The 25,627-nt window shown below is 51.1% G+C and overlaps 6 protein-coding genes across 6 annotated transcripts in view; 4 read left to right on the top strand and 2 right to left on the bottom strand.

The window, feature by feature from the left end:
* Window positions 1-3,941: 3,941 nt before the first annotated feature.
* On the top strand, window positions 3,942-4,438 carry LOC131214888 (LYR motif-containing protein 2). Its single transcript, XM_058209224.1, has 2 exons — window positions 3,942-4,033; window positions 4,100-4,438. Exons 1-2 carry the CDS (start codon window positions 3,995-3,997, stop codon window positions 4,352-4,354), a joined length of 294 nt encoding a protein of 97 aa, XP_058065207.1. The 5' UTR covers window positions 3,942-3,994; the 3' UTR covers window positions 4,355-4,438.
* On the bottom strand, window positions 4,358-6,059 carry LOC131214887 (transmembrane protein 39A). Its single transcript, XM_058209223.1, has 3 exons — window positions 5,627-6,059; window positions 4,773-5,558; window positions 4,358-4,692 (listed from the first exon to the last, which is right to left on the bottom strand). The coding sequence occupies exons 1-3, from the start codon at window positions 5,987-5,989 to the stop codon at window positions 4,456-4,458; spliced, it is 1,386 nt and encodes a 461-aa protein (XP_058065206.1). The 5' UTR covers window positions 5,990-6,059; the 3' UTR covers window positions 4,358-4,455.
* Window positions 6,060-6,377: 318 nt separating this feature from the next.
* On the top strand, window positions 6,378-7,805 carry LOC131206342 (transmembrane protein 129). The gene is made up of 3 exons (XM_058198865.1): window positions 6,378-6,965; window positions 7,050-7,179; window positions 7,252-7,805. The coding sequence occupies exons 1-3, from the start codon at window positions 6,511-6,513 to the stop codon at window positions 7,801-7,803; spliced, it is 1,137 nt and encodes a 378-aa protein (XP_058054848.1). The 5' UTR covers window positions 6,378-6,510; the 3' UTR covers window positions 7,804-7,805.
* Window positions 7,001-10,143, bottom strand: LOC131206341 (sentrin-specific protease-like). Its single transcript, XM_058198864.1, has one exon. It carries the CDS (start codon window positions 9,839-9,841, stop codon window positions 7,871-7,873), a length of 1,971 nt encoding a protein of 656 aa, XP_058054847.1. The 5' UTR covers window positions 9,842-10,143; the 3' UTR covers window positions 7,001-7,870.
* Window positions 10,144-10,267: 124 nt separating this feature from the next.
* On the top strand, window positions 10,268-12,296 carry LOC131216211 (membrane-bound transcription factor site-2 protease). Its single transcript, XM_058210642.1, has 2 exons — window positions 10,268-10,427; window positions 10,498-12,296. Exons 1-2 carry the CDS (start codon window positions 10,353-10,355, stop codon window positions 11,962-11,964), a joined length of 1,542 nt encoding a protein of 513 aa, XP_058066625.1. The 5' UTR covers window positions 10,268-10,352; the 3' UTR covers window positions 11,965-12,296.
* A 1,992-nt stretch (window positions 12,297-14,288) lies between these two features.
* Window positions 14,289-25,627, top strand: part of LOC131216325 (uncharacterized) — a 29,666-nt gene continuing 18,327 nt past the window's right edge. Inside the window, exon 1 of the mRNA XM_058210780.1 lies at window positions 14,289-14,475. Coding sequence (XP_058066763.1) covers window positions 14,289-14,475 — 187 coding nt within the window. The remainder of the gene's footprint in view (window positions 14,476-25,627) is intronic.

A 25,627-nucleotide genomic window follows, 5' to 3' on the forward strand; every position in this document is an offset into this window, starting at 1 on the left:
AACTTATTCAACGGTTGTGTCGACGGGTGTTTTGGCGGCAGCGGCGAGTGTCTCGCAAGGCCGGAGCGTAGAATTGATGCGATTTGAAATGAAAAATAGCGAAAACGTAAACAACATATCACAGCGCGAGTTCCTATTCCTCAGCATTGGATCCGATTGCGATCGCCGTGCCTTCTTTTTACACGTATCTCACTCTTTGATCGATGCAAATGCTAATGATTGAAATGGATCTTTGAGGGCGGCTGTTTACACTGGCGCCCCTGACACACCCGTAAGCGTTGAGAATTGGGGAAATCATTTATCTGCATTTTCTCACACGCCAATTTTTGGAACGGTTTTCCACAATCAACACGAATGCGATGGAAGAGCACCGATCAACGAAGAAACGAATTTGGATAAACTAGATTAGGATGACGAGACAATATAACTGGTAGCTGGAATCATTCCGTACACAAACCAATAAAACACTGCTTTCCCCGACGAGTACCGAATAAGAATAAACGGAAACGCGCGGTTTTCCAGGACCTCGTGTCGAACACGAACGCAGCCATAACGTGCGCGCTCATTGAAAATATACGAACGCTGTGCACAGACCACAAACCGACCGGAAAATATTGAATCCGTTATTGGCGGTGAAAACCAATCATACCTTTGACTTGTACTTAACGTCGTCGCAAATATTAGCAACAGAACGCAACCGGAAGAGCTCACTGTTGTAACCAAAGGATAACAGAACAACGGCTATCGAGCGTCAAAGTTAAAGCACGTTGGAACTAAAGCACCACTCTAGTTTTCAGCTTGGACGTTATTATTATTATTGTAGCGAGCCTGAACAGATTGGAGCTACGGGCAGTTTTAACTCTTAACTCCTTCCTATCCGGATGTTCCGCACGAAGTTGGCTTGGAAATTGAAGAAAATCTCTGGCTGAACAATTCTCTGAGAATCTCAACCGTGTTGAACGTAACTTTGAGCCTTCGAACCTGATGACGAACTGATGACGAAGCTGATGACGAACCTGACCAAGTACAACGATGAACGTTCACTAACTAGCCGCGAATAACATCAAATTCAAATTGAATGAAATATAAATTTCGTAGTTTATTTTTATATTTTGCGCCACGCAAGTAAATCCCGATCACCAGCAACACGAATTAGGATCACCGTTTTCCCGTTTTGGTTCGGAAATAAAGCCTTCCAATTCTACCAATGGCTAACCCAGACTATCCGACAAACTAGGCCGACACTCAAATGGAATCCAATAACTATCGCAGAAAGATTAAATTAATGTTTACTATACAGCGTTTGTGAAAATGAACGTTTTGAAAACTTTTTCAATTAACCGAAAGCTTAATATAACAGAAGCTGGTAGTGCATCAAAATGCCCCGAAAACGAACGTCCGAGATACAGACAAGTAAAATATGCTTTTAATCAGATTTGGGCTTCTGCGTTCTCAATTAGACCGGGTCTGCCCTTGATCGCTGTGTTTTTAGTGTGTTAGCAGTAACTTGTTTCTTACCATCAAACAGTGTAACGTTCAATGCACTTCCAAATAAAAGAAAGGCCCTGCAAAGGTTCACATCAGGGCTTCTGTTTTCGCGCGATTTGACCTGTTCGGTGTGATCTTGAATGCGAACCTGAATTATGCACTAAGAGAACGAATGTTAGGTTTTGCTATCTACGTTAGTTTGGGAGTTTCAGGAAATTATGTGGCCAAAAGTTAAGCCAATGTTGGCAATGTTGCATCGCAAGGGCCGCATTTCAGATCTTGACTTCCCCGATTGACTCGCCGACACTCCTCAATTTAACCTTTTCAATTTCAATTCAACAATTTAACCAATATGTTTACTCTTATGCCTAGTTGCGTAGTCATTTTTGCAGTCGTTTATTAGTTCGGTAACTCGCGGCCTGATTTTAAATTTTTGTCCAATTATCGTCAATTTTGCGCCAAGAACATTTTTTAACATCGGCACGCAAATAACATCGCCACGGATGAACGTTCACGCGCTAGTCGGAAATAACATCGCCACACGAACAAAATTTCGAAAAAAGAGATCAATGTTTTTTACAGTTCATTTACAATGTACAATAGTGTTTTAACAATGTTGTTTTGTTAATGTAACAACAAAAACAGTAACAAACACAATTCTTCAATTGTAATTCAGACAATAAGCGAAACAGTTGAATACAGTGAAACAAAAATAAGTGAAACAAGAAAATGGAAATCTTACAATCTTACCAGCCTTTCTAGTTCGGGCGCAGCAAACTTTCGTTGTATGGTGGGCCACTCGTGGACCAACGAGAGTAGAAACAACTGAATTAGGACCATAATCATCTGCAACCGTATCAGCCACAGAAGGTCAGTCGGGGGTTACTAAACAGCCTTACGGCAGAGAGAAATGATCGATCGACCGTTAGTAAAAGTGCAGCCAATTGCACGCGTCAATACGTACATAGAAGGGTTGTTGGTGGCTGACGCCCAGAAGATGTTACAGATGATTCGACACCAACACACAAGGCACTAATCCGTTGCAGTACGATTCTCTACTCTTACATTAAGGAACACAATGAATAAACCTAATCACTTGGGGATTTGTCCTGTCGTTTGCTTCTTGCAGACGGTTTTCGCAATATCTGCTTATTGCGTCCCACTCCTCTCTGCAGCAAGCGCTTCACAGCGTGTTCAAACGTTGTTTCCGATGAATACGCTGGATCCGATTGCTTCACTAAGCTGAACAGCAGATCGAGCGTTCGAACAAATTTCTCAAACTCGATCCTCACTTCGCCGGTCCTTGTCACTCCCGTCCATAGACATTGGATCAACAGGCTTCTGGTGAAAAAATCATCAAAAAGTCGCAGCAACACCGTCTTTCCCCGGCCGTCGTATATTGCGCGCGGGTACCTGCGGAGAAACCACTCCTTGGCATGCCCGATAAACTCTGCGTCGGCCGCCATCTCTTCCAGTTTCGTCAAATCATCTTTGGTTCGCGCCGGCAGGAAACTGTGGGTGAACGGGCGATCGGGTGCCTTTGCGGGAGTAGCTCTGCTGTTACTTGGCATGATTTCCAATGCAGCCCTGATGTCACCAATTTCGCTGCGCAGACCATCGAGGCTGTTGCTAACCTCAAGGACCCTGTTGTCGATCCGATCGATGCTATTAGCGATCATCCCAAGCTGCCGCGTCGTCAGCCGCAAGGTTGTAATCGTTGAGGTCATAAAGGTTGACAAAGTTTCGTAATCCATGGCTAGCACCTCTTCCGCTTCGAGTTCATATTCCACCTGGCCATTGCCGTCGGCTAACGGCTCGACGTCGTCGGCATCCTGGTTGTCGGCAACCTCCTCTTCTGCTTTGGATACTCTGGGCGTATCGGGCACATCCGGTATGCTGGAAGGGCCGGGGCTTTGGGCATGATGCAGATTCCAACGATCTTCCCGCAGCATGCTCCGCATCTCAGCTTCTGCCCGTCGTTGTCCCCTCATTCGCTCTCTTTTAGTGTTGTCTTTGTCCAAGCGTGTGCACTCCATGATCTTGTACCGATTACTGTCCTCGGCAGTTTTCTTTCGACTCGCCTTTTTCTTTGAAGGCATCGTATCGCTTTTTATCACTTTTATAACGTTCGTACCAGAAACACTAATCCACGGAAGAAGATGGAGCTACAATCGCCCGTGCCACAAGACAATCGTCTTTAATACTCGTGGATTGCTTACCGACGTTAATGTACAACTTCAAAATTGTTCAGAATATATTCCGGCGCTAGATTACTTTGTAAAAACTATCGTACCACTTTTACATTTCTAGCAACAAACGAAAAGCGCGAAATCCCGTGCGGCAATTTGGTGTTTTGGCAATTCCGTCTGATGGTGATGGTTTGTCATTGTCAAATTGTCAAACAGGAAACATCGCTTGCGCGAACGTGCCCCAGCCCCAGTCCCAGTTGTTTATGTCCGCGATTTACGTAAAATTCCCATCCCCGGCACACGGATTGCAGCAGATCATGTCGAAAATTCCGAAAGCCGCACTCAGTTTGAAACAGGTAAGGACATCCCGACCGGCTGGTGGCTCACGGAATACGGAAAACGCTTTACCTTCCACTCCACAGTTTATGCTACGACAAGAGGTACTGAAGCTATACCGAACAATATTTCGCACCATAAGCCAAGTGCCGGACGCCGCCACCCGGCAGGAGCTCCGCGAATGGGCCCGGCACGATTTTCGCCAAAACAAGCACCAAACAGATGAGTTGATGATCAAAATGCTGATGCATAATGCCACACGAAGCCTGAAGGAACTGCAAACTAGCCTCGAACTGAGCGGAACACCATCTGCACCGAACACAACTGAACGGAGCCGATAATGGGATGTGTTTTAGATTTTATCGTTGCATTACACACTATTGTACAGTTCAATAAATTATAAATCTAAGTCTTCTGACACAGTGCTACACCGCCGGGCTGGCTAGTTCGCTTTATACTTCGGGTGCGACAAACTCTCGTTGCCGTATATCCTCCGAATGATGAGATAATCCCGAACGATGCGGAACAGGGCGAAATAGTTGGCCAGCAGCATGAACCCGAGCGACAGGGTGTTCTGCCACTCGCGGACCAGCGACAGTAGCAGCAGCTGAATTAATATCATAGCCATCTGCAGACATATCAACCACAGGTAGGTAAGTCGAGGATTACTAAAATAGGCCTACGGTGAAGAGAGAGAGAGTGTGATCGGTCGATCGATCGTTAGTAAAAATGAATCCCAATGTCCGCGACCATACGTACGTAGAACCTATGATGGCTGTTGTTGGTTGGTATGGCTGAAGTACAGCTACCCACGGATCGATAGAGCTCGCCGAGGTAGCGAACATACGTTCCGTATGGGAAAATACTCGTTTTTGACCACGTGTACGCCGGCACACTGCTGGATCGCGCATTAACGCGGTCCCACTGGCCCAGGTGAAGGGCAGCACGGTAAAAGACGTCAAAGTACCGCACGGGGAAGCAGTACGTAACGCACATGCTGAACCCACCGATGAAGATACACGCCAGATGCTGCGTCGTCCAAAAGTTGTTATAATACAAATGCTTGGAGGCCAACACACACGGCACGAATCCGGCATAGTACGCATTCAGCAACGAGGTGAAGATCACCTGTCGACACCGATTATTAAAATCCGTCTTCAGGGCGTCGATTTCAGCCCGGATCGAGGTGGCGTTCGAGGAGCAGCTATGCAGCGGCATACCGTTTATGCAGTTCGGTTGCGTATCCACGATGGTGCGCAAGAAGTACTCCAGATTGAAACCAAAAATCATCAGGTACAGCACCAGCGGATAGCAGAGGACGAACAGATGAACGTAGCTGGCTTTCTGGTAGATCTGTGCGCCACACGCAACGAAAGACACCAGTATGCAGGCCAGAAACGTGTACTTGGCGCCCTTTCTGGTCACCTCCGCGTAAGCGTCGGGGCAATTCGCATCGATAAGTTTCGTAATGCAACAGTACAGCAGCCGTCTGCTGGCCATGATGTCGATGAAGATGGCCAGATCCCAATCGATGAGATAAAAGTTCTGTAAAAGACAAGTGTCCCTTCATCACAACGGCACGTTCGCTACCACCGCCCTCCTTTCCCACTCACCACAGCCTGTCGATTGTACGAGTTCGGTAGCCACCAGACCGTCCGGTACAGGTGCAAAAACTGCGTTACGCTGGCCACAATCGTAAAGGAGAAAATGATAAACTCATTCAACAGCTCAGATTGCTGCTCGATGTTTGGGAATGGCACGTGCTTCGGAAACGGCGTGTAGAGAGAGTTGGCATCGTCTTCAGTCGCCAAATCCCGTCCAAGCCCAGCCGACGAATAAATGGTATCGGAAGCACCGGAACCGGCAGCAGCACCGGTTCCCGCAACCCCACCGATGGATGGCGTTGCGACTGTGTGCTGAAAATGGCTCGGCGCGGGAAGCTGAGCGCGATGAAACCGCCTGTTGGTCACAGTCATTATGGTCACAGTATTGTATCACTGCCCTTTATCTAACACGCAATGGCTTAGTCTTTTGTCCATCCCTTGATCCCTTTCGCCAAATTCTTTACAGATGCAGAGTTAAAACGCAAAACACATCAACATTCTGTTTTGACACATTTCTCCGATCGCAAAGCCTACGATTTTTTCGTTTACAGACCATTGTTGAAAGACTCAACGCTAAATTTGATGCCGTTTAGTGTTCAGCAATCGCTAACAATGTGGTCAAGAACGCCGATCAAGCAATCTTAGGTCTGTAGGGATGCTTTCGGGTTATCTCCGGCTCTTTACCGCCGCGACTTTCGCCTTAAACCTTAGTCCTAGCAATCAACGAGATCCTACGTCAAAAGGAGAGCTTTGTTTTGAAACGCCACTGCGCGAAGTACGGAATTGAATGGTGCGGTCGTGCTAGGCCATATTTCAAATAATCGCTTCCGGCGCTGTTGGAATGCGAAAGAAAGTCGAAATCTCACAACCTGTGCAACTGACCGGTTCTCACGATGATGGCCAGCGTAGTCTATTCGATTGTGTACCTGGTGCTCTGCTTTTTTCTCATCTTCCCCACGACGGAGATCGAATCGATCGGATTCACGGTGGACAACCTGTGCTCGCGCTACTATGCCGACAACTTTCTGCAGCACAACATGAAGCTAACGACACTGAAGATGCTCATCCATTATACGATGCCACTAACTTACGTGGGTTACATGACGCTAATGAGTTGGTTCAATCCGGAAGACTTCGATCCGGAAAAGCCGGTTTGGACAATAGTCGCCCGGGGTGGGGTGCTGGCCGGATTCGCGTTTCTAGCGCTGTTAGATGCCGGCATCGCACTGTACTGGTCTTGGAACGATTGGGACAATCATCCGGTAGCGACGCAGCTACGTCAGTTCACCACCGCCACAATGCCCAACTGGCGCGCCGTGGCCACGATCATAAACGACGAGTACAGACGGTAGAAAAAGCCAGCGAGGTTCACTTTTGCTCAATTTATTTAAATAAACATTTGTTGCTGCTTTCATTGTTCGTAACGCTACAGGGATACAAAGATGGTGGTACGGTTGAGTGCTATTTCACGGCTGGTGGTGACCGAAAACTGGATAATCGAAGTTAGAATGTACGGGATGAATGTAGCACAACAGAGTAACACGGTCATGATGGTGTACAAGGTTCGCCAGCAGCGGTCGGATCGATTCGATTCTCCTAAATCATGCTTATTCGCCTTCTCCCTTTCCACGCAGGTTGAAACACAGGCCGTCATCACGGACACGTTCGCGGACTCCCAATACGTCAACATTGCTGTGCATCAGCTGCGGCCGCAGGAGAAAAAGTTCGATATTCGACTCAACGGAACACACTACAGGGACCTGCGCGATCACGTCCGCTGCCCGGTCATCGTACTGTCGTCGGTCAAATTCCAAAGCCTTACCGACCGGTTCGTGGATGTGTTCCGGCAGGAGGTTGCGCTCAACCCCACCGTTCCGAATCCGGCGGCGCTGGAGGACACCTGCTTGGCTTGTCTGCAGGCGCAGCCGGACGTAAAGATTGAGAAACACTGTCTCGATGTTGACCGCGAGGGTCGGCTGCTGCCGGACTCGGAGCGCTGCGAACAGTGCCACTGTCGGCCGCACTGGTGCCTCAGCTGTCTTGCGAACTGGTTCGTGTCGACGCAGCAGCGATCCGAGTGGGACACTTGGCTGAGCAAGAAGGCCACCTGTCCGATGTGTCGGGCCAAATTTTGTGTGCTGGACGTGTGTTATTTGGAGAACGCAGTTCCACAGGAGCAAGAATAAATATGAGCTAACCGAACGAGGAGGAGAAAGGTGTCCCTTGGGATGAGAGTGCGGCCGAAGGACGGACCTACGTCAACAGCTGACCCTGCACGATCTCCACCATCATCTTCTGGCGGAAGTACTGCATGTCAGTCTGGCCGAATGTGATGGGACGATCGCGGGTCAGGAACTCGGCAAACATACAGCTAAACACACCGCAGTCGCTCCCGTTCTGCTGCCGCGGGCAGTCGCGGATGTTCTGCTTCGTCAGGTCAGCCTTGTCGAATGGTGTCTTGCGTTTGTCCTGTGACTCCTCGCACAAGTAGCTCTCCAGCGCGTTCAGAACCGGATTGTTCGGCGATCCCATCGAGTCGTAATAGTGGATGGTCTTTCGCCTGAGGTCGACGATCGACATACACCAGTGCACACCGTTCACGTGCACCGGCACCACGAGAATGTCGTGGGCAAAAATGTCGACCTTGCGCGTCCACCGGCGAACCCCACTGTAGCCGTTCTGCATCAGCCGCGGCAGAAAGAAGGTATTCATAGTGTACACCTTCGGCAGCTCCGACCGCACCACGCTACGCTCCCGGAGCAGTTCCATGTAAAAGTTAATCACCTCATCGTTAAGCCAGTTGGACCCAGCCAACGTCACCAGATCCTTGCCCTTGATCTTAAGGTTGAACTTGTCCGCAACGACTTCACCGCCGGCTCGGAGCTTCCTATTGATCAGATCCAGCTGCGCCTGGGTGAGCGCCGGAAGTGGCACCTCCTCCGGCTCCGGTGTGGCTTCCTTCGGTTCCTGCTCGTCGATCGCCATCAGCTCGAACGCCCGGAACGTGCTGACGTAGTTCAACATTTTGCTACGCATCAAGTTCTCCTGCTCCAGCGTGTTCTTGTTCAGATCGTTGAGCCGTTGCTTCTCCTGCTCGATAAGGGACTTGCGCTGGTCGAACAGCGACCCATACCGCTGCTGAACATCCTGAATGATGTTCTCCCGGTAGGCCGGCTTGGTCTGTAGTTTCTCCTTGAACGTGTTCACCTTTTCCAGGGACGGTCTGGCGATTGTAGGCTGATCGGTCGTGTCAAATAATCGGCCACTAGTCGCTTTGCGGCTGCCCTCCAGCACCGGCTCTCCGTTCTCAGCACTTCCATAGCTACACGTGTCATCCTCGTCGTCGGTCAGGTCGACGATCGCCCCCACTTCCGGCGATTTCTGTTGCTGGTGTAACGGGGGCCGCTGCAAGGGCCCGTTCAACACAAAGCTCGAGTATTGACCCCGTTTTGCGCTCGTCGTCGTGTCCGTCGAATCGTTCACATTGGGAATGAATTTTTTCATCAGCATTTCGTACCTCTTCAGCGTCTCGTACTCACTGTCGGTGTCCCGCTCGAAACCGACCGGCCCGTTACTGCTCCGCCGGTGGCCACTTTCCCACGGAGTCATACTGTACTTCGTGCGCAAAAGGTTATGAAACTCACCCGTAAGCTCTGGAATGGAGCTGGTGGTTTTCGTCGTAAGGCCTGTGATTGGGTTTATCGACGGCGGCGTCTGATTGGACAGTGAACGACGGCCGAACCGTGTGCCGAGTTCTCGGATCTGGGGCTTCGGCACCGGGTTAGAAGCGACACACTTGAGCGGTATCAACATCGGCAGGTCGCTCTTGGCACGTGGCTTAGGGAGCGTCCCCGTGTGGTCCTCGAACGGTCTGCTGCCCATCGAGCGGCGCGCATTCAGCAGAGGCTTCCGAATCGACAGACCGTCGTCGTTTGCCACCGGTTGCGAATCGTCGTCAGTGAGATCAACCATAAAACGGGCCCCTTTACTCATTGCCGTTGGATTCGCGATCGTACTCCGGTGACCGTTCTGATGCATATCAACAACCGGTGCACAATGCCAATCATTCTCGACCGGCGCTGGAATCGAAGGCAGATGTGTCATTCGAGCCCGTTTCGGGTCGATGCTGTTAAACTGCACCGCACTTTTACGCTTACGATCGTGCCCATCATCACAACCGGTGATAATTTGTTTCAAACGGGAGAGTAGCCCGCCGGAAAACATCTTCGGAATCGGTCGCTTCTAGCGACGATGGTAGCTGCTAGTTTGTGGAACACTGGTCCGCGCTGTAAACTGTGTTTGACATTCCTCCTGTCGTGATGCGCGCGGCTTGGTCGCGGAAGGCGACTCTCCCAGCATCGGCTGCAACGTTTCCGCAACGGGTTGTTTGGACGATATTTCGGTAAAACGGCTCTGTACAACGTTCCAGTAACTAGCGAGAAACCAGCAGCATGGTAAAAGGACACTCCCGCGGTCACAAAACGCACACAACAACGCAAAAAGAGCACCAAAATGACGAGCGTTACTTTCCCGTGAACGGTGAGCTTTGTGCCGTTTGACAGCCCTTGTCAACCGTCCCGTGGAGCACGTTCGCTGGGCTTTGCACAGCTGTCAAAACAACGGCTAGGAACAAAACAAATTTTGCGGCAAAGGACCGCAAAATCCTGGGCCTAAATTTTACGTGTTTTCCGCCATAGACAATGCACTAGACGGACCACTGGACCGTGTCGCCGGAATGGAGTTCATTGTGATTCTGGGAATGGTGGTAGCCATATATTTGGTGCTCCTGTTTTTCGATGGATTTTTCAAGGTAAGCTACCGGCACGTTCTGACCTCTGACCCGCTGTCGCCGGCTACTACAAATTGCGTTTTTCTTGCAGAGCTGTATGCACTATCCGTACGATGCGTTCCTTCGAAAAACCGGATTGTCGGTCAAATTTCTGCGCCTGCAGTGGCGAACGACGGCCATGAACCGACGAATCGTCTTCTGGAGCACCAAGTATCCGCGGAGGCTGCTGGACTACAGCTTCAACGCGGGCGTTTACCTGAGCTTGTTGCTAATGCCGTTTGCCATGGTGACGATCATCATATCTTCGTTCCACACGGCCAACCGATCCCCACACTCAGCCCTCAGTCGGGGGTCTATGGGCCCGGCATCGGGCCCGGGTTCTGCGGGCGAAACGCACTCCGAGCGTCGGGTGGAAATCGACCTGCTCATACCGGGGGTCAACCTGCCGATCAGTGAAATTGGCTACTATATTGTGGCCCTGGCCATCAACAGCGTGGTGCACGAGATGGGGCACGGGCTTGCGGCGGTGCTGGAGGACGTACAGATCCGGGGGTTCGGAATGCACGTAATGTTGATCGTTCCGATGGCATACACGCAGCTCGACACCGATCAGCTCAATGCGCTGAAAATGTGGAAGAAGCTGCGCGTATTGTGTGCCGGCATCTGGCACAACGTAGTCGTCGGCCTCTTCACGTACCTCCTGTTCGTGTCGACCCCGGTCCTCTTCTCGGCGTTTTATCGAACCAACGAAGCCGTCATAGTGACGGGGCTGACTAGCACCTCCCCTCTGGCTGGGGCCCGCGGGCTCGAGCAGGGCGACATCATCAAGTCGATCAACGGCTGCAAGACACGCCACGAGGACGGCTGGTTCAACTGTCTGCTCCAAACTATCCACTCGCCCCCGGCGTACTGCGTACCGACGGAGTTTGTGCACCTCAACGACGAGTCCGTTCCGATGTCACACAAGAACGACGGTCTGATCGAGTGCTGCGACAGCGAAAACACGGCCTCCAGCTGCTTCGAGTACATGGTGGACGCGAACGAGGACGACGTGGCACTGCCGCAGCACATGTGCCTGAACATTCGCAAAACAATCGAGAACAGTTACGGCTACTGCCACCACAATGGCCAGTGTGCCGACGGGCACTGCTTCAAGCCGAGCATCAACAACTTCACCACCATTCTGCAGATACGGCGCGAGACGAAACCGGACGTCATCTACATCGGGCACCCGGGCGATCTGGTGCGCACGGTAACGATTTCGCGGTTCGTCCCCAAGACTGGCCTGTTGTCGCCCCGGGTTGCCGATTCGGTTCAGCTGCTGCTTAAGTACGTGACGGTGTTTGCGTTCGGGCTTGCGTTCATCAACGTAATGCCGTGCTATGGCTTCGACGGCCAGCACATTGTTCGCACGCTCCTGGCGGACAGCACCGTTCAGAAGCAGAAAACCTCCCGGGACATGCTCTCCCTCGCCGTCAACGTCGTGGGCACGCTGTTCGTATTCATACTGCTCATCAAGGTGTTTTGGTTGTCTCTCTACCGGACACTGTTCACCTAGGCATGCGGTCGTCTGGACCACCGCCTGGTTTCTACCATAATTCCATTTATGTGTTGGCGCGGGGCCACTAATCCCGCCGCCGCTACAAAACACATTGTTACAAAAAGCAATAGAACATTAACACTGTCTCTGTTGCAGGCCAAGACCGCTCGGCGGTCTAAGAAGAATTCCATTTGTGTAGGAAGTTTTCCGCTGGGGCACAACCATGGGCACACCCACTGTGCACGGTTTAGTAGACAAAGTACAATACATTTTAGATGAAAACACATTTAAGTTAAGCGGAGCCCCACATTAGTCATTCAGCGGGTGGGTCTTGGGCAACTGTCTAAAATCATCCGTAGCAGAAGAAAGCGATATTAGCCATACAATAAAGATGACGATCGCAGATCAATCCTAGGGGTCTTAAGGAAACCGAAAGAAAAACCCACTACCCCAATCAGCTGTTCGACCGGGATAGGTCGGGTTGCCCAGCAGCATCACGCTCTGTCTGCCTTCGATTTTCTCGTTTCTCGTTTTCCCGGAAAAGGCAACGCACTCGCTGGCCCAACTCGCTCTGCCAGCTGACGACCGCAGGACTCGGTGCCGGTGCCGCAACGCGCTGCCGATGTCCCGAGCCCCCGAGGATGTTCGGTTCGGTTTCGCGACGCGCGCCAAGGATCCGACGAGTCACTCTCTCGCCCGAATTGAGGAGAGCCGTTGTGTGGCGCGTGATTCAGGTTGAATGAGAAACCCGGGGTTTCCCAGATTGAGTTTTCCTCTCTTCGGTGTGTACCGCCGGTCGCGGTGGTACGCCTTCAGCGAATGCCCGAATGCCGTTGTAGTCGGTGGATTTCACTCGAGGTGTGTAGATGTGTTACACGGTGGCCAGTGCACGTGGCCGTCCGCGAGTGCACGCACAGAGCCGGTGCCCGGTACAGCGCCCTCGGCAGAGGACGCGAGGATTGTTGCTGGTTGCCGCTGTTCGGTTTCGGTTTCGTTGCTGCCCGCTGCCTCCCAGCGCCGCCAGTGCCGGGGACGCGGCTCCGTTTTACAATCGCAACATTGGTGTAGGTGGCGCAGTATGCGTCGGCGTGTCGCGGCCTTTCGATAGTGATTTTCTTCTGGCACCACCGTGACGGATAGCTTCCCGTGCCCCTCGCCGGGCATGTGCGGGCGAACTTTATCGCTGTGGCCATTGCACACACTCACGCACACAGTACGCCACAGTCGTTCCGCTCGGAACAGGTCATCGTTCTTGTTTACCTTGATTGATGCTGCCACGGACAGCGGAATTCCCTGTCCGACTTTGGCCTCGTGTGTCATAAACTTTCTATTAGATTTAGTAACAATTTAAAAATGTCCCAATAATTCCTGCGAGACAAATGTTTGAGGGCACGTGCCACCGGTGGCCAAACATTTCCCAACGTGTCCCCCAAATTAACGTCCCGCGCGCGGTGACGCATTTTAGCATCAACCGACACTCCGTCACCTAATCCGCCTAAGGGCCGAGGCCGTGCGAAAGGCCATCGTGATCGTGGCGATACACCGCTGCCAAAGGCCGTTCTGCCAGAGCGGGCTGCCACAGCGCCCTACGGCAGTTAACCGTGATTTTCACGAATTAACGGGTTGCAAGAAAGTGAAGTGATAAGCAGCGCACCGGAGGCAACCGCGCGGTGCCATCTAATTATAGCAGAAAAAAGGAATTTCGTTCACCCAGGATCGAGGTGTGCGCCGAGATAAAGACGCCGATCCGGACGTTGATGGCGAGTGATTTAAAGTGAATACAAAAACGGTCCGCGTAGGGAGTGTGCAAAATTGTTAAGCATCTCCGATGGGAAGGTTAGCGCAGGGTATTAACAGTGTAGCCAAGGTTGGATGGTTAATTTGGCCATTTCACATTTCAATCACACAATTGTTTCAATCGTGAACAGTGTGACAAAGAAGGCCATTTTGCGAAGGATTTTGTTTTAAAAATAATTTCCCATCCCAGTAGCCACCGGTGGCAGCGGCGTTCAGTGTGATACACGATTGTGGGATGCATCTTCGGTTTCGGCCGATTAAACGGTGAAAGTGTGCGATTGAGCGAAAAAGGTGTGAGAAAGGCTCTGATTGAGGTGTGAGAGATTGAGCGAAAAAGGCTCTGAAAGGTGCTATCCGTTTTTGGGCGAAAAATACTGAATGTTCGGTTCCGAGTAAGGATCAGCCGCCTTGAGAGCATACCGTAGGATGATCGGTACGGGCCACGTGGAGGATCTTACACCGATCACCACCAGCAGCAGCCCGTTTCGACCCGTTCGTGCCGATCGTCGTCCTTGCCACGTCAGCAGCAGCAGCACCGCAGCAAGATGAGTGAGAAGCTAACCGGTGGACGGTACAACCGTATCAGTCCATCCTCGGGCCGGGGCTCAATCATCGCCTACTCGCCACTGCCGAAGTCGGAGCAGGACTGCCTGGCGCCCGGAAACAACTGCCTCGCCATTCCGCTGTCCGCCATCCAGACCAGCGGGCCGCCCGGACCCAACTCGCTGCCGGGTGTCGGCGGACTGACCGGGAAGCTGCCGAACAACGGCTTACTGGCGGCCCACGGTCCCGACGGCCAGAAGCACTCGATCGCTAACCACAACAATGGGAACAATGCTAACAATAACTCCAGCGGTAAGTCCCTCACAGGCCACGTAAGACCCGGCTCACCTCATAACTGTCACCCGCTACTCGTTGCCTGTGTGTTTTAGTTTACTGCCATTGGTTCGCTTGAATGCTCTCCCCGCTTGGATTAGCTCTTCCAGCCTAATTCCACCATCGGCACTGCACCGGAATAGGGGCAGTGTTTCCGGGCACCAATCCGCTTCCGTGTGTTTGGCCACTGTTTGTGATTGACTCTTGTTTTGCATGCTTCGTGTTTACTTAGTTCTTTTTTACGTTTTAATGTCCCCTTTTTGCGAATTTTGTTGGCAATGTATTTCTAGTTGATCGCCTTTTTTGTGTTTTTAGTTTAATCATTCGCCGGCAAAAACCAAACATTACGACGCCGGCCCATTAATCACCTTCGGCCTCGGTGCGTGGTGCCGAGTTCCTCGACGAGCAAGCAGCGATTTGACCAAAAACAACCCTGGGAACCGTGTCACACCGCGTTGCTTCGCAACTCATTTACGCCCGACGGCAAGTTAATCAACTTCGCTGGGGTCTTGCACCGAAGATCCTCGAGCGATCGGGTTCATGATAAATACCCGGAAAAGGGATTTTCTCCAAAGCACTTGGCCGCCCTAAGATGCCCTAGTGTTCCTGTAGACGTTGCAACGTTAGTGTAACATCGTTGAACACCACTTGAGCCATTAGTGGCAAACAGGCGGAGCATCTTTTTCTTGTTGAGTGCATCCAAGTTCTACACTCGAGGCAGTTTTCTTCAGTTAACGAGGATATCGGTCTAATTCTTTTGAATATCTCTCCTATTTAAAAAAAGGCTCGGTGTCTGCAATCGCTCAATCGCTTTCGATGAACCGCACTTAACCGTACGGTTCCACCCGGTTCAAAGTGCCAACACAGATTTCCATACAAAACGTCCATCAAAAACCTTTTCAAAGATCATAAAAAGCCCTCGTTCCATGATATCGGCACCCTTGAGCCAGGCCCCGTAACAAGGGCCGTTTTCGGTTTTTCGTACGGTGACTTTCTTGCCGATTTCATTTGCCACCGCCCTCCCACCACGGCGTCAACAATATATATAGTGCCTTTGGCCCGGGGGCTACTATTTTGAACTGACTCATTCGGATATTGCGAAACGAGGCACGAAAACGCCATCAATATTGGCGGGAGGTCCGTGGTCGGTCCGTGGCGGGTGTCGAAATAAAATCGATGTTTTACGTCCTTCAAATAAATATGAACAGCGAGTCCTCCTCTGCACGGACACTCTTTTGTGTATTGAACACGAGCGTGCGGTTGTTTCGGGTTTCGGGGGCCTGTGTCGTGACGTGATGGAGCAGAAATTTTGATTACCGCCCGTTAGCGCGAGTTTGGCGCGGTTCTAGGACCATCGCCGCCAACGAGAAAAAAGTTTGAATTTATTTATGCTAAATAGTGACACAAAGCCGATGGCATATGATTATTCTGAGGCTCTGCTGAGGCAAATTGTAGCAGCCCCTTCATCGCCCAGGCAATCACGAATTCGGAGCCAGCTCAGCTTCCAGGGATTCCGATTCGACCGAACATACCCTTGTGCCCCGAGGCTTCACCCTATCGATTGGTTCTCACTAATCGCACTTTGCATCTGAGCAACGTTCGATCCCGTTTCGTTCCCCCAAAATCGATCCCGTTTCGTCGAAGGTATTCTTTTACCAGAACTATTTGCATTGCCAACGTACCCCACACGTATTTGGCTTTCCAAATGGCAACGATCAACAGTTTGAGACGATAAAATGTAAAAGGGAAAGCATCTTCTTAGCAGCACACAACCCTTGACCAGCCCAGTCCAACCAACGGCATGGTGCTTATAATGGGACCGTCACGAGCCGTTTAGAATGCAAGACCAACCGGGCCGGTCGTTTGGGATTGCGCTGAGTTTGCGATCCGAACTGGGATCACGTAATAACCGTTAAGACGGGGTGCGAGGGATCGATTCGAAGCCAGAGCGTGCCGGGGGATGATGTCAGGGATGGAACACTACTTAAGACACTCCGAGCGAGGCACGAAGAGATTAACAATGGGTAATTCCATTATCGTGAAGGCATCGTCAGCAAGAATCCGATGGTACTGGGCTCTAATGTTCAACTGTTTATAATGTAGAGAGTTCTCTGTCCCGTCCTAGGTGCGAAGTGTGAACATGATGAATGGCGGAAACAAGGGCCCACGGCCGAGCCGGGTCCAACGATTAATCATTATCGGCTGTAAAAAGTTGTATCATTATTGGTAGTAGCAAGTTAACACGCCGTCAGGATAAATGTCTCCATCTTACTCTTTTGCCGACCAGGCGGTTGATAAGCATTTGATAACTCCACGCGCATCACAACAACAGGTAGTCCCTAGGATTCCAAGTTCTCGGGCACATTTAATATTGCAAATTCTCCACCCGGTCGGCCTCGGGTCTCGTCGATGGGCTCAGGTTCACCACACGGCTTGGCTTTGGCTACCGTTTATCACGTTTACCGGATCCGATGCAGTGGCCGCATTGCAGTGGATGCATAAGTGGTGCGGAGCCAACCGGGACTCGTGCCGGAAGACAAGAAATTGTAGCATGATTTTGCTTCCATCGTCTTAGCCTGATGCGGTAGAACCCAGATTTTAAGGGACGAGGGCACGTTGTTGACAGGGCGAATTAGCAACGGGTTTGATATCCTATAATCAAATTCCTGCAAACTTTTCCGTATTTAAAAAATCAAACCTAATACCCAATACCGAGCAAATAATGCAGCAGGTCGCGATGCTTTGTGAGGGACACCTCACCCGATGGAGGCGCCTGGTAACGCGCTCGTCGGTGTACGTGATAAGCATCGGCGAAGCGGACGCGTGAATTGTTTGTAAATTTCCACCCCCAACGCCCCCAGCCCCCAGCGATACTTAGTGCTGGCCCGTGAGCGCTAAAAGCGCGTCTGTCACGAATGGCCAAATTTACCACTGGCACGGAATCGTAAATCGTGCCCCGCGCGCCTGTGAATGGGAGCACTGTTGTTATTGGGGGAGGGTCACTGTTGCGCCTGTTGCCCGTGGCCACACAACACATTTGTTGAAAGTGAGTGACCCCGGGGAGCGATGGAGTGATACCGATGGCGTCGTTTGAAAGTGGAACCATTTTTCAGCGGGTTTTCTGTATTTTAAGTGCACGCGGTCGTTAACCGTTACATTACCTTTTAAATTACCAGTATTAATTAACCATTTTGGGTAAATGTTGAAAACATGTTTAACTTTATAGATTCCAGTGTCTTTTATCCTAGCTAGGCTAACTGGTAAAAACTGATTTAAATTTTAGGCCAAAAAAACTGAAAGACCACACTTCGTCGAACGGCTCGGCTGAAAATCTGGCCGAAGAAAGGCAAACAAAAAGAGAACATTTTTCAACCGAAGTTCCCAATTTGTTTCGGAGCCACCAAGCGATTCCTTACCGTAAACATAACTTCGAAGAAGGAGCATCTCGTTCAATCGCTACCCGTTTTATCGTAGAACGCCCAGCCACTCATCATCTCTCCAGTGGAGAGACTCCGGAGAGCCACGTGTTTCTTTGTGCTATTCGATAGCAAGTTAACATTGGCCTCGTTAACCGGAGGCATCAGTTCCCAAAGCACAAAAGCGCTACGAGCGCGAAGCAAGGGAACGTGTAAATCATGCAGTTCATTTTAATGCACCAGTGGCCCCGTTTTCGGTCGATCCATTTTAAGTATTCATTTCACTATCGCGCCATCGCGCGGCAAGCATGGCAGCAGGAGCATTACTGCACAGATTGTCTGTGCGCCGCACGCTCTCTGGAGGGAGCTCGGGTTCCAATTTAAATGTTGCCCAAACGGGAATCGCCCAGCGTGAAGTGCAAAGGAATATAATCAGCCCGTTGCAGTCGCCGGTTCCAGGGTGGCAGGTGGTTCTCTCCGCCCCCCATCGAACCGAACTTATCTGTGTTCCATTTTTTCCTTTCCGTTCCAGTTGGCGCGTGGAGTTCGCGCTCGCTTGAAGCGTTTACAGTGAACGGCCCCACTTGCGGCAAGTGGGGCCGCAGTGTTGGCCACATCAACACCGACATTACTTTCTATTGCGAAAAACCGTCCGGCCGGGGCCGTGTTCCCTCGTTGAGCTTATGTAACGGAAGAAAGTGAGGGCAAACAAAACAAACCCAAACGCGGAATATTCATCAGTCCGTGCCTTGGATTTGTGTACTCTCTTGGCCTCTTTCCCTGAGGACCTGGGTCCTGTGTTTGCGACCAAAGCCACGGCTTAAGCGCTGCAGACATTACACCGGTGGCTCGGGCTCCATGGTCAAGAAAATAGTCGAGAATGATTTATAGTCCAACGCGGTGCCAGTACGGTGGCCCCATCCAACGGGGCCATTCCAAGCATCTGGGGGGAAAATCATTAATTAATTAGAGTCCTGTGCCCGCGGCAGGTGAGAGGAGCAGGGGCGCGGGACAGAGAGAGGAATTATTCGGTGGCCTGCGGTTTAGCGACCCGGTCGAGTCTATCGCCGTGTCACGGCCTCGAGAATCTCTAGCGGACTTCATTAATCCTAAATCACGGAGCAATTCACGGTGCCAGTGCCGGTGTCCAAGCAGGAGGGAAAAAACGTGGTAAAGCACCAAAATCGGACTCTCGGATCGGATTCTTGGACTCGGACATACACAGATTTCCATCGCTTGGTGGCGTTCACGACGCTTTCCGCGAGAGTCCCGTCATTCATGAGGTGTGCTTCGAAGGAATTCCCCGGCAGGTCGGGAAGCCGCAGAAAAACGTTGACACTGTCTAGTCGAAAACAGACAGTCAGCCAGTCCCGGGGCAAGGTCAACCCAATTTATCACACCACCCCGAGCCCTAGCCACTGTGGGTTTGTGTGGGAAAACCCACCGATTCGTCGAAGTTACTGCTAAGGAGAAATTTTTCGGAATGCCGTCTCGACACCAGAATGATAATCTCGGGATGAACGACTTTCTATTTGTTTTGGGAAATTTTAATAAAGTCCCATGTCAGCCGGCGACTCACAGTTTGATTCTCCACAGTATACTTTGATGGTACATTATTATTTGTATGATAATCTACAAACGGCCAATTGACAATCTTGTGCCACAATTAAGACAGTGACGTGTTTAGCAGGCAGCCCCAGGCAGAGCCTGGCCATTAAGGGCGTATCTTTCAATTAGGGAAACAACTTACAATCATCGAACCCGAGAACCCTACACTGCGCCATTATCTCATTTCCTGATGGACCGGGACCGGGTCCGAACGGTGGTAGCCCAGCCATGTTGCATGTTCGTACGATGATGTATTGTTTCGGACCCGGACGATGCTGGTGGCCGTGGGAAGGCGGCACTTCACTTAGCGCCGTCGACTTTTCCACAACGACGTCGGGTACCGTAAGCAGGCGCTGAAATGGTTTCCTTTGGCTTTGGGCTCCTTCGACCATTTACGCCCCGCTCGAACCGGGGGCCTACTTTGTGGTACTTAATTTATTTTATACCGTTCTCTCTCTAGCGCTCGCATTTGCTGTCTCTCTCTCTCTCTCTCGCTCTGTTCCGAGGACTCGATGTTTTGCTTCTTCATCGGAGGGTGCGTGCACCAATTAATTACTAGGACCGCACACGGCTAATTCAATTTCCATCCACCGCCGTTTGCTCCGTTCGGGCCAAGTTCAGACGATGGCTGCGTGTGTGAGGACGAAAGTAATCGGTTCATGTGGTGCAATTATCTGGCCAGGGCTGGAGTGCTGCCGCTGACAGTAACCGGTATGTCGGGCCGGTCGGCCACGATCCCTTCGCGCCGATAGCACGTGGCCGACACCCGCGGCACGTGAACGAAGGCGAAAATTATCATTCCGCCACCGTGTAGCTCCTTGGCTCCGGTGTGACCGGACAAAACCGGTTTCCGGTCCACTCAGTTCCCTCCGGTTAACTCCTTGGTGCAATTGAACGCGCGAAGGCACGGAAGTTAGTAAGTGAGTTTGGCCACATCCTACAACACGGCCACTTGAACGGGCCACCGTTAAGTTGTGCTTAACCGGAACCGAGAACCGGAAGCTCGGCTCCTTCGGTCGGTGGCTTCGGCGGCCAGCGGGAAGAAGAAAAGAATGCACCCCAAGCCATCAGAAAGACAAATGTGAACACAAAGTGAACGATGGACACACTCTTGTTTGGGGTGGAACGGAAATTACCTGTCGTGGTGACCCCTTCCGGGAAACCTGCCTCTCCCGTCTTTGTCCCACCCGACCTGACTGACCCGAATGTTGTGTTACGATAGCTTCGAGTTTGCGGTTTTTTGTTGCCTATAAATAGGCCCTGGTAAGCGAGAGTGAGAGAGAGAAACACGGTGGACATTGTAAAGCAAAGTCCTCGTGGCAGAGAGATGAAAAGTGTTCCTCTTTAAACGGCACCGCTACAAACGAGGCGTCGAGGCGCAAACACATCCCCGGCGAAGCGGGCCCGGAAATGGGAAATTTGCTCCACATCCGGATGCGGCGAACGTGGGACGTGTTGAAAATCGATTAGCCCGAAGCCGGAGACGTCCAAGGCTGGCGCCCAATTTTTAATGTTATTTTGATTCTTCTTTGCAATCGGTCTCCCAACCGACCGACCCTGAAGGTTGGCACAGTGCGCCGATTGCCAATTTAAACCAAACATTGCCCGAAGGAGTGGCAACAAAACGATACAACGGCCAGAGTCGGATGGTTTCGTGATGTGTTTATAATAATTACGTTTCATTTTTCATCCTTTTGAAAGATTGAGCCTCCCGTTTGGGTTGGTTTAAAGTTCATTCTGTCGAGATGCTTAACGTGCAGGTCTGTAGGCTGCCAACACAACCGAACATATAATAGTTCTTTAACACATTCAGTTGGACCCTTTCAGACCTTCGTGACAGCCGCATGACCTAAATTTCCTTGTCAAATCAACAACCCAGAGGTAATGTGCACATTAACTTAACACACACAAACTCTCGCTCGAACCTATTAGACCCTTGTTAGCGGGTTATGCCTAGCCTAGCACCTCGCTTGAACCCTAACGTCAATAGAAATACCAGTTTGGGGCTCTCTATTCCAACGCCACAAACCATTGTGACAAACATGTAAAAGGACTGCCGTTGGATTCGTCACAATGAGTGGCAAATTATGCGATTAGTTCGCGGCACCCGGAGGGAAAACTCGTGGAAATTCGCACAACCGGAAACACATTAGCGCCTCCGGGGGGCGCATACAGCACCAGACCATAATCCGGCAACCTGGGCTGTGTTGCCGGAACACAGGTGGAAAATCTCCAAATCGAATCAAAAGACGTTGGAGCCGACGTTTCCGTTTTACCAGCAGCCTCCCGGGAGGCTTTTGCGCCAACGTTCATCCCGCCGCGAAACGAACTACACTCTCGTAATGATGGGCAGCTCCGTTCGCTTTTGGGACCATAATCCCTAAGCCAATGACGGGGCCCGATGGGGGCATGAAAAATCACTCAATCTTACCGCCGACCGGGACGGGCTTCTGGAGCCACCATAAAAGGTCCCAAATGGATGGGCTCAGTTCGGGGCAATAGTCTCCGGCGGCCACTGCTCCGTTTCCCACGAAGCGATTCAAGACCATAAACGGAATGAATGGTCGAATATAATGTGGGTTTTGGGCCAGTATCCATTGCAGTGCGACAGTTACCGGCACGCGCTCGTGATCCGCTGTCAAAATGGTTGTCGAGAAGTTTGATTAATTTTTTTAACCCGCTTCAAGAGACAAATGCACAGTCTGTTTTAAGGTAAAAAGGACTTTTTCGAAATAAGAACGACAAACGGATTTTTCTGCAGAATCGGTTTCATTCGATTCGATTCGATTCGAATACGATTTTTGACGCCACCAGAATTGTCGGTCGGCAAGGACTGTATAAGTTTTAGAAACTCGATTGACCGTCTGCGTGTGGCCAGCTGTGTTTTCGCAATGACAACCGAACTCACTCAACTTTAACACTTGAAACCCCCGCAAGCACCCGATTTACTAACCCCAAAAATCATTTATGTGGTTGGCGTGGCCCCAAAAATCCCTAGGACCTCCACCTCGGGTGCGGTTTTGTTTATCACTATTAATCACCACAATTGTCTGTTTCTTTTCCGCTGCACAATATCGGCGCCAAGCGCACAGTTTCCTTGCTGGTGGCGTTTGCCAAAATCGAAAATTATTCCAAAGGAAGGGTACAGTACTTTCCTCCCACATGATACAACATTTCTTGAGCTTTGTGATAACTCCTTTCGGGTCGGTTGAAGGTTAAGCCGGGCGCCGTAATCGTCCGCCCGCTCGGGGCCATCTCCGGGTTCGTTGATAAATGTTGCGAATCGAGCTGAATTATAGACTTTCATAAAGACATCAGCCACACCGGGCGTTCCTTTTTTGTTATGTGAGGGAAAAGTCAAGCCAAGATACGACGCACACGGGAAACCTCTCAAAAGATTAACGGTGGGCCGTGGCTTTCCGAGCTGATTAAAATGGCCCCCTGGCATCGGAAACTTCAAGTTTTGTTGGAGGTCACGTCGTGAGTTTTTTGCGACCACAATTTATTGTGCGCACGATTAGCCAGCAACCGGCCGGCTAAAGTAGCATTAAGCGAAACCGACAGCCGTATCGGTCGGTCTTTAAAGCTCATTAGCAAAGCGAACGGAATTCATTGAAGATTACCAATGTCAGGCGAGCGAGCAGGGGATCTCCGATAAGGCGCAGGCGCCGGTCCCAGAATTAACACTTCCGCTCCGGGGCCGGGGATGCGGAACCGTTCCGTTCCGTTTCGTTCCGAGACCCATCCAGCCCGAGACCGGATCCGTTCCGGCGGCGCAAAACGTTCTATTTTAAGCCCCCTTAGATCCGCTCCGTGTGCAGCATCGCTTCGTCGCGTGCGGATCCTCCCCAGAGAACCACGAATGAGCTAATGTTCCGTTCATTTCCCTTGACACTTCCCGTCCATCTGAACGGAGCACGCGCTATCCTAATTAGACGGGGGAGCTTCCGAAGGTCAACCAAGGGGCCGTCTCTTACAGCGGAAGTCTTCCATCTAAATTATGGCGATAAAACCGGAAACGAACACGGGAAAACCCACAGGGAGAAGCCTTCGTGGCAGCCGTGGTCGTTAATGACACCAAAATGACCCGGGCGGATGACAAAGCATCCGCAGCATCCGAAGTGAGAAAAACCGATGAAAAAGTTGTCCGAGAACAGCTTCCGGAACAAAACGCGCTTTTCGATTGGACATTTATTTGGAGTTTATTTACTCAGCCACGATCGTAAAAAGAGCGATTTGAAAAGTTTTATGATGTTCGATACGATACGACATAAAATGTGACGTTTGGCTGCGCGCATCAAGTAGTCTTTGATTTCGAAGCAGCAGCTCATAAATCATGACCTCCGCATAGACCCAAGTAACCTACGACGAAAAGAGGTGCATTCTCGACGCACTCCGTGAAAACAATTTCCAGATTTGTTAGGCAAACGATTTGTGATTAACTTTCCAGTAAGTAATTTATCGCGAAAGCAACAACACACAGCCCAGTATCATTTCCAGCCGGCAAACGTGCAAACACCAACCCCATGCGTTTCGTTCTGCCCAACATCGTCTGCTCGTGCACCAGAATCAGATTACGGATCGGAGACCGGATGCCTGTTTTTCCTGTTGCGGCCCGCACGGCAAGGAAATTAATCTTCTTCACGCACACAAGTCGCGCCCCCGTTCGGAACTCCTTCTTGGGCGATGTTCCGGTAACCAACCGGCACTTTTGCGCCCCCATCTTATTCGCGCCCCCAAAGTGTCGGAAATCCTGCTCGGGAACGAGCGCTCATCCGTCAAACACGGCTCGAACCATCACAAGATCAAAGATCGAGCCCAATCCTTCGCTGAGAGTTGTCTTCATCAAGGGCCCTCCATCTGGTGCTGGGGTTTGGCTTTGGCCTCCCTCAGCATTAAAGCCCAATCTTTTGGGCGGCCTGCCGATATTTATAATCAAATTTATACCGTTTTGGACCGAGCGCTTCTTTTGTGTGCCACGCGTATCGAAAGTCCTTCCGGGTCCTTTTTCGACGAGAGCTTCCGGCTTCCGGCTTCAAGTCAACCGAGCACGCTCGTCGTGCTCTGGCGCTCGTGCTCTCCCGTTCTCGGTCACTCGGCCGGCACAGACACAGCCACACGGACGCCAACTCGTCCACCTACATCGTGAAAAAGTGTGCCATTGCTCTCACACGCGACGCAGGCTCTCGTCGCATCGGACTCATTCACCGGCACAGCAGCAGCACCGGACCCGGACCGGGACCAGCCACCAGTGCCGGTGTGTACCGGAGCCCGGCCGGCGTGGGCCCGACTCGTGGAGTCCGTTTCACCGGAGCTCGCATCGGCTGACGCATTGCGGATATTTTAGGCTCGAAGGAAGCGAAGTCCGCAGCACCGCACCCGGGTCTGTGCGAAACCGGATCCGGTTCTCCTGACACGGTGGGTTGGCACAACGATTAGGACGATTGGGCGAAGGGAGAACGATACACTGGCATGGCATACACTCTCTCCCTCTCTCGCTCTCTCTCTCAACTCTTGCGGTCCCGGGAACCGCTCGATTGTTTATTGTCAGTCAGCTGTTTTTCTGCCACGAAGGAGTGTCTGTGTGCGTTTATAGGACCCGCACACGGTGCGGTGCTATCACGGGGTTGGATTTTTTATTTATCTGTCTACGAAATGGCAACACTGAGAGAGGTGGGGGTGGTCACGAATGGTGATCAGTAGTCACGACATCGATGATAGTCGGATTGGTCGGTTTGATCGAGCGTGGCGTGTGGTGACCGAGCGTCCTTTCCGGTCGATAGCGAGCCGAGGCCGGTGCCGATTCTATTACCATGTTTTATGCAGGGGCCCACTACCGCCCTGCCGGTTTTAGATTGTCCCTCCATCTCATCAGTGAGGGCCGAGGTCCTGGAGTAAGCGTACATACAACATACAAATTAAAAATTAAAAAAAACATTTCCCCTTTTGAATCGATTCCCGACCAGATCTTGAGAAGAAAAGTT

This window comes from Anopheles bellator, chromosome 1, assembly GCF_943735745.2.
Source record: "Anopheles bellator chromosome 1, idAnoBellAS_SP24_06.2, whole genome shotgun sequence".
NCBI lineage: Eukaryota > Metazoa > Arthropoda > Insecta > Diptera > Culicidae > Anopheles > Anopheles bellator.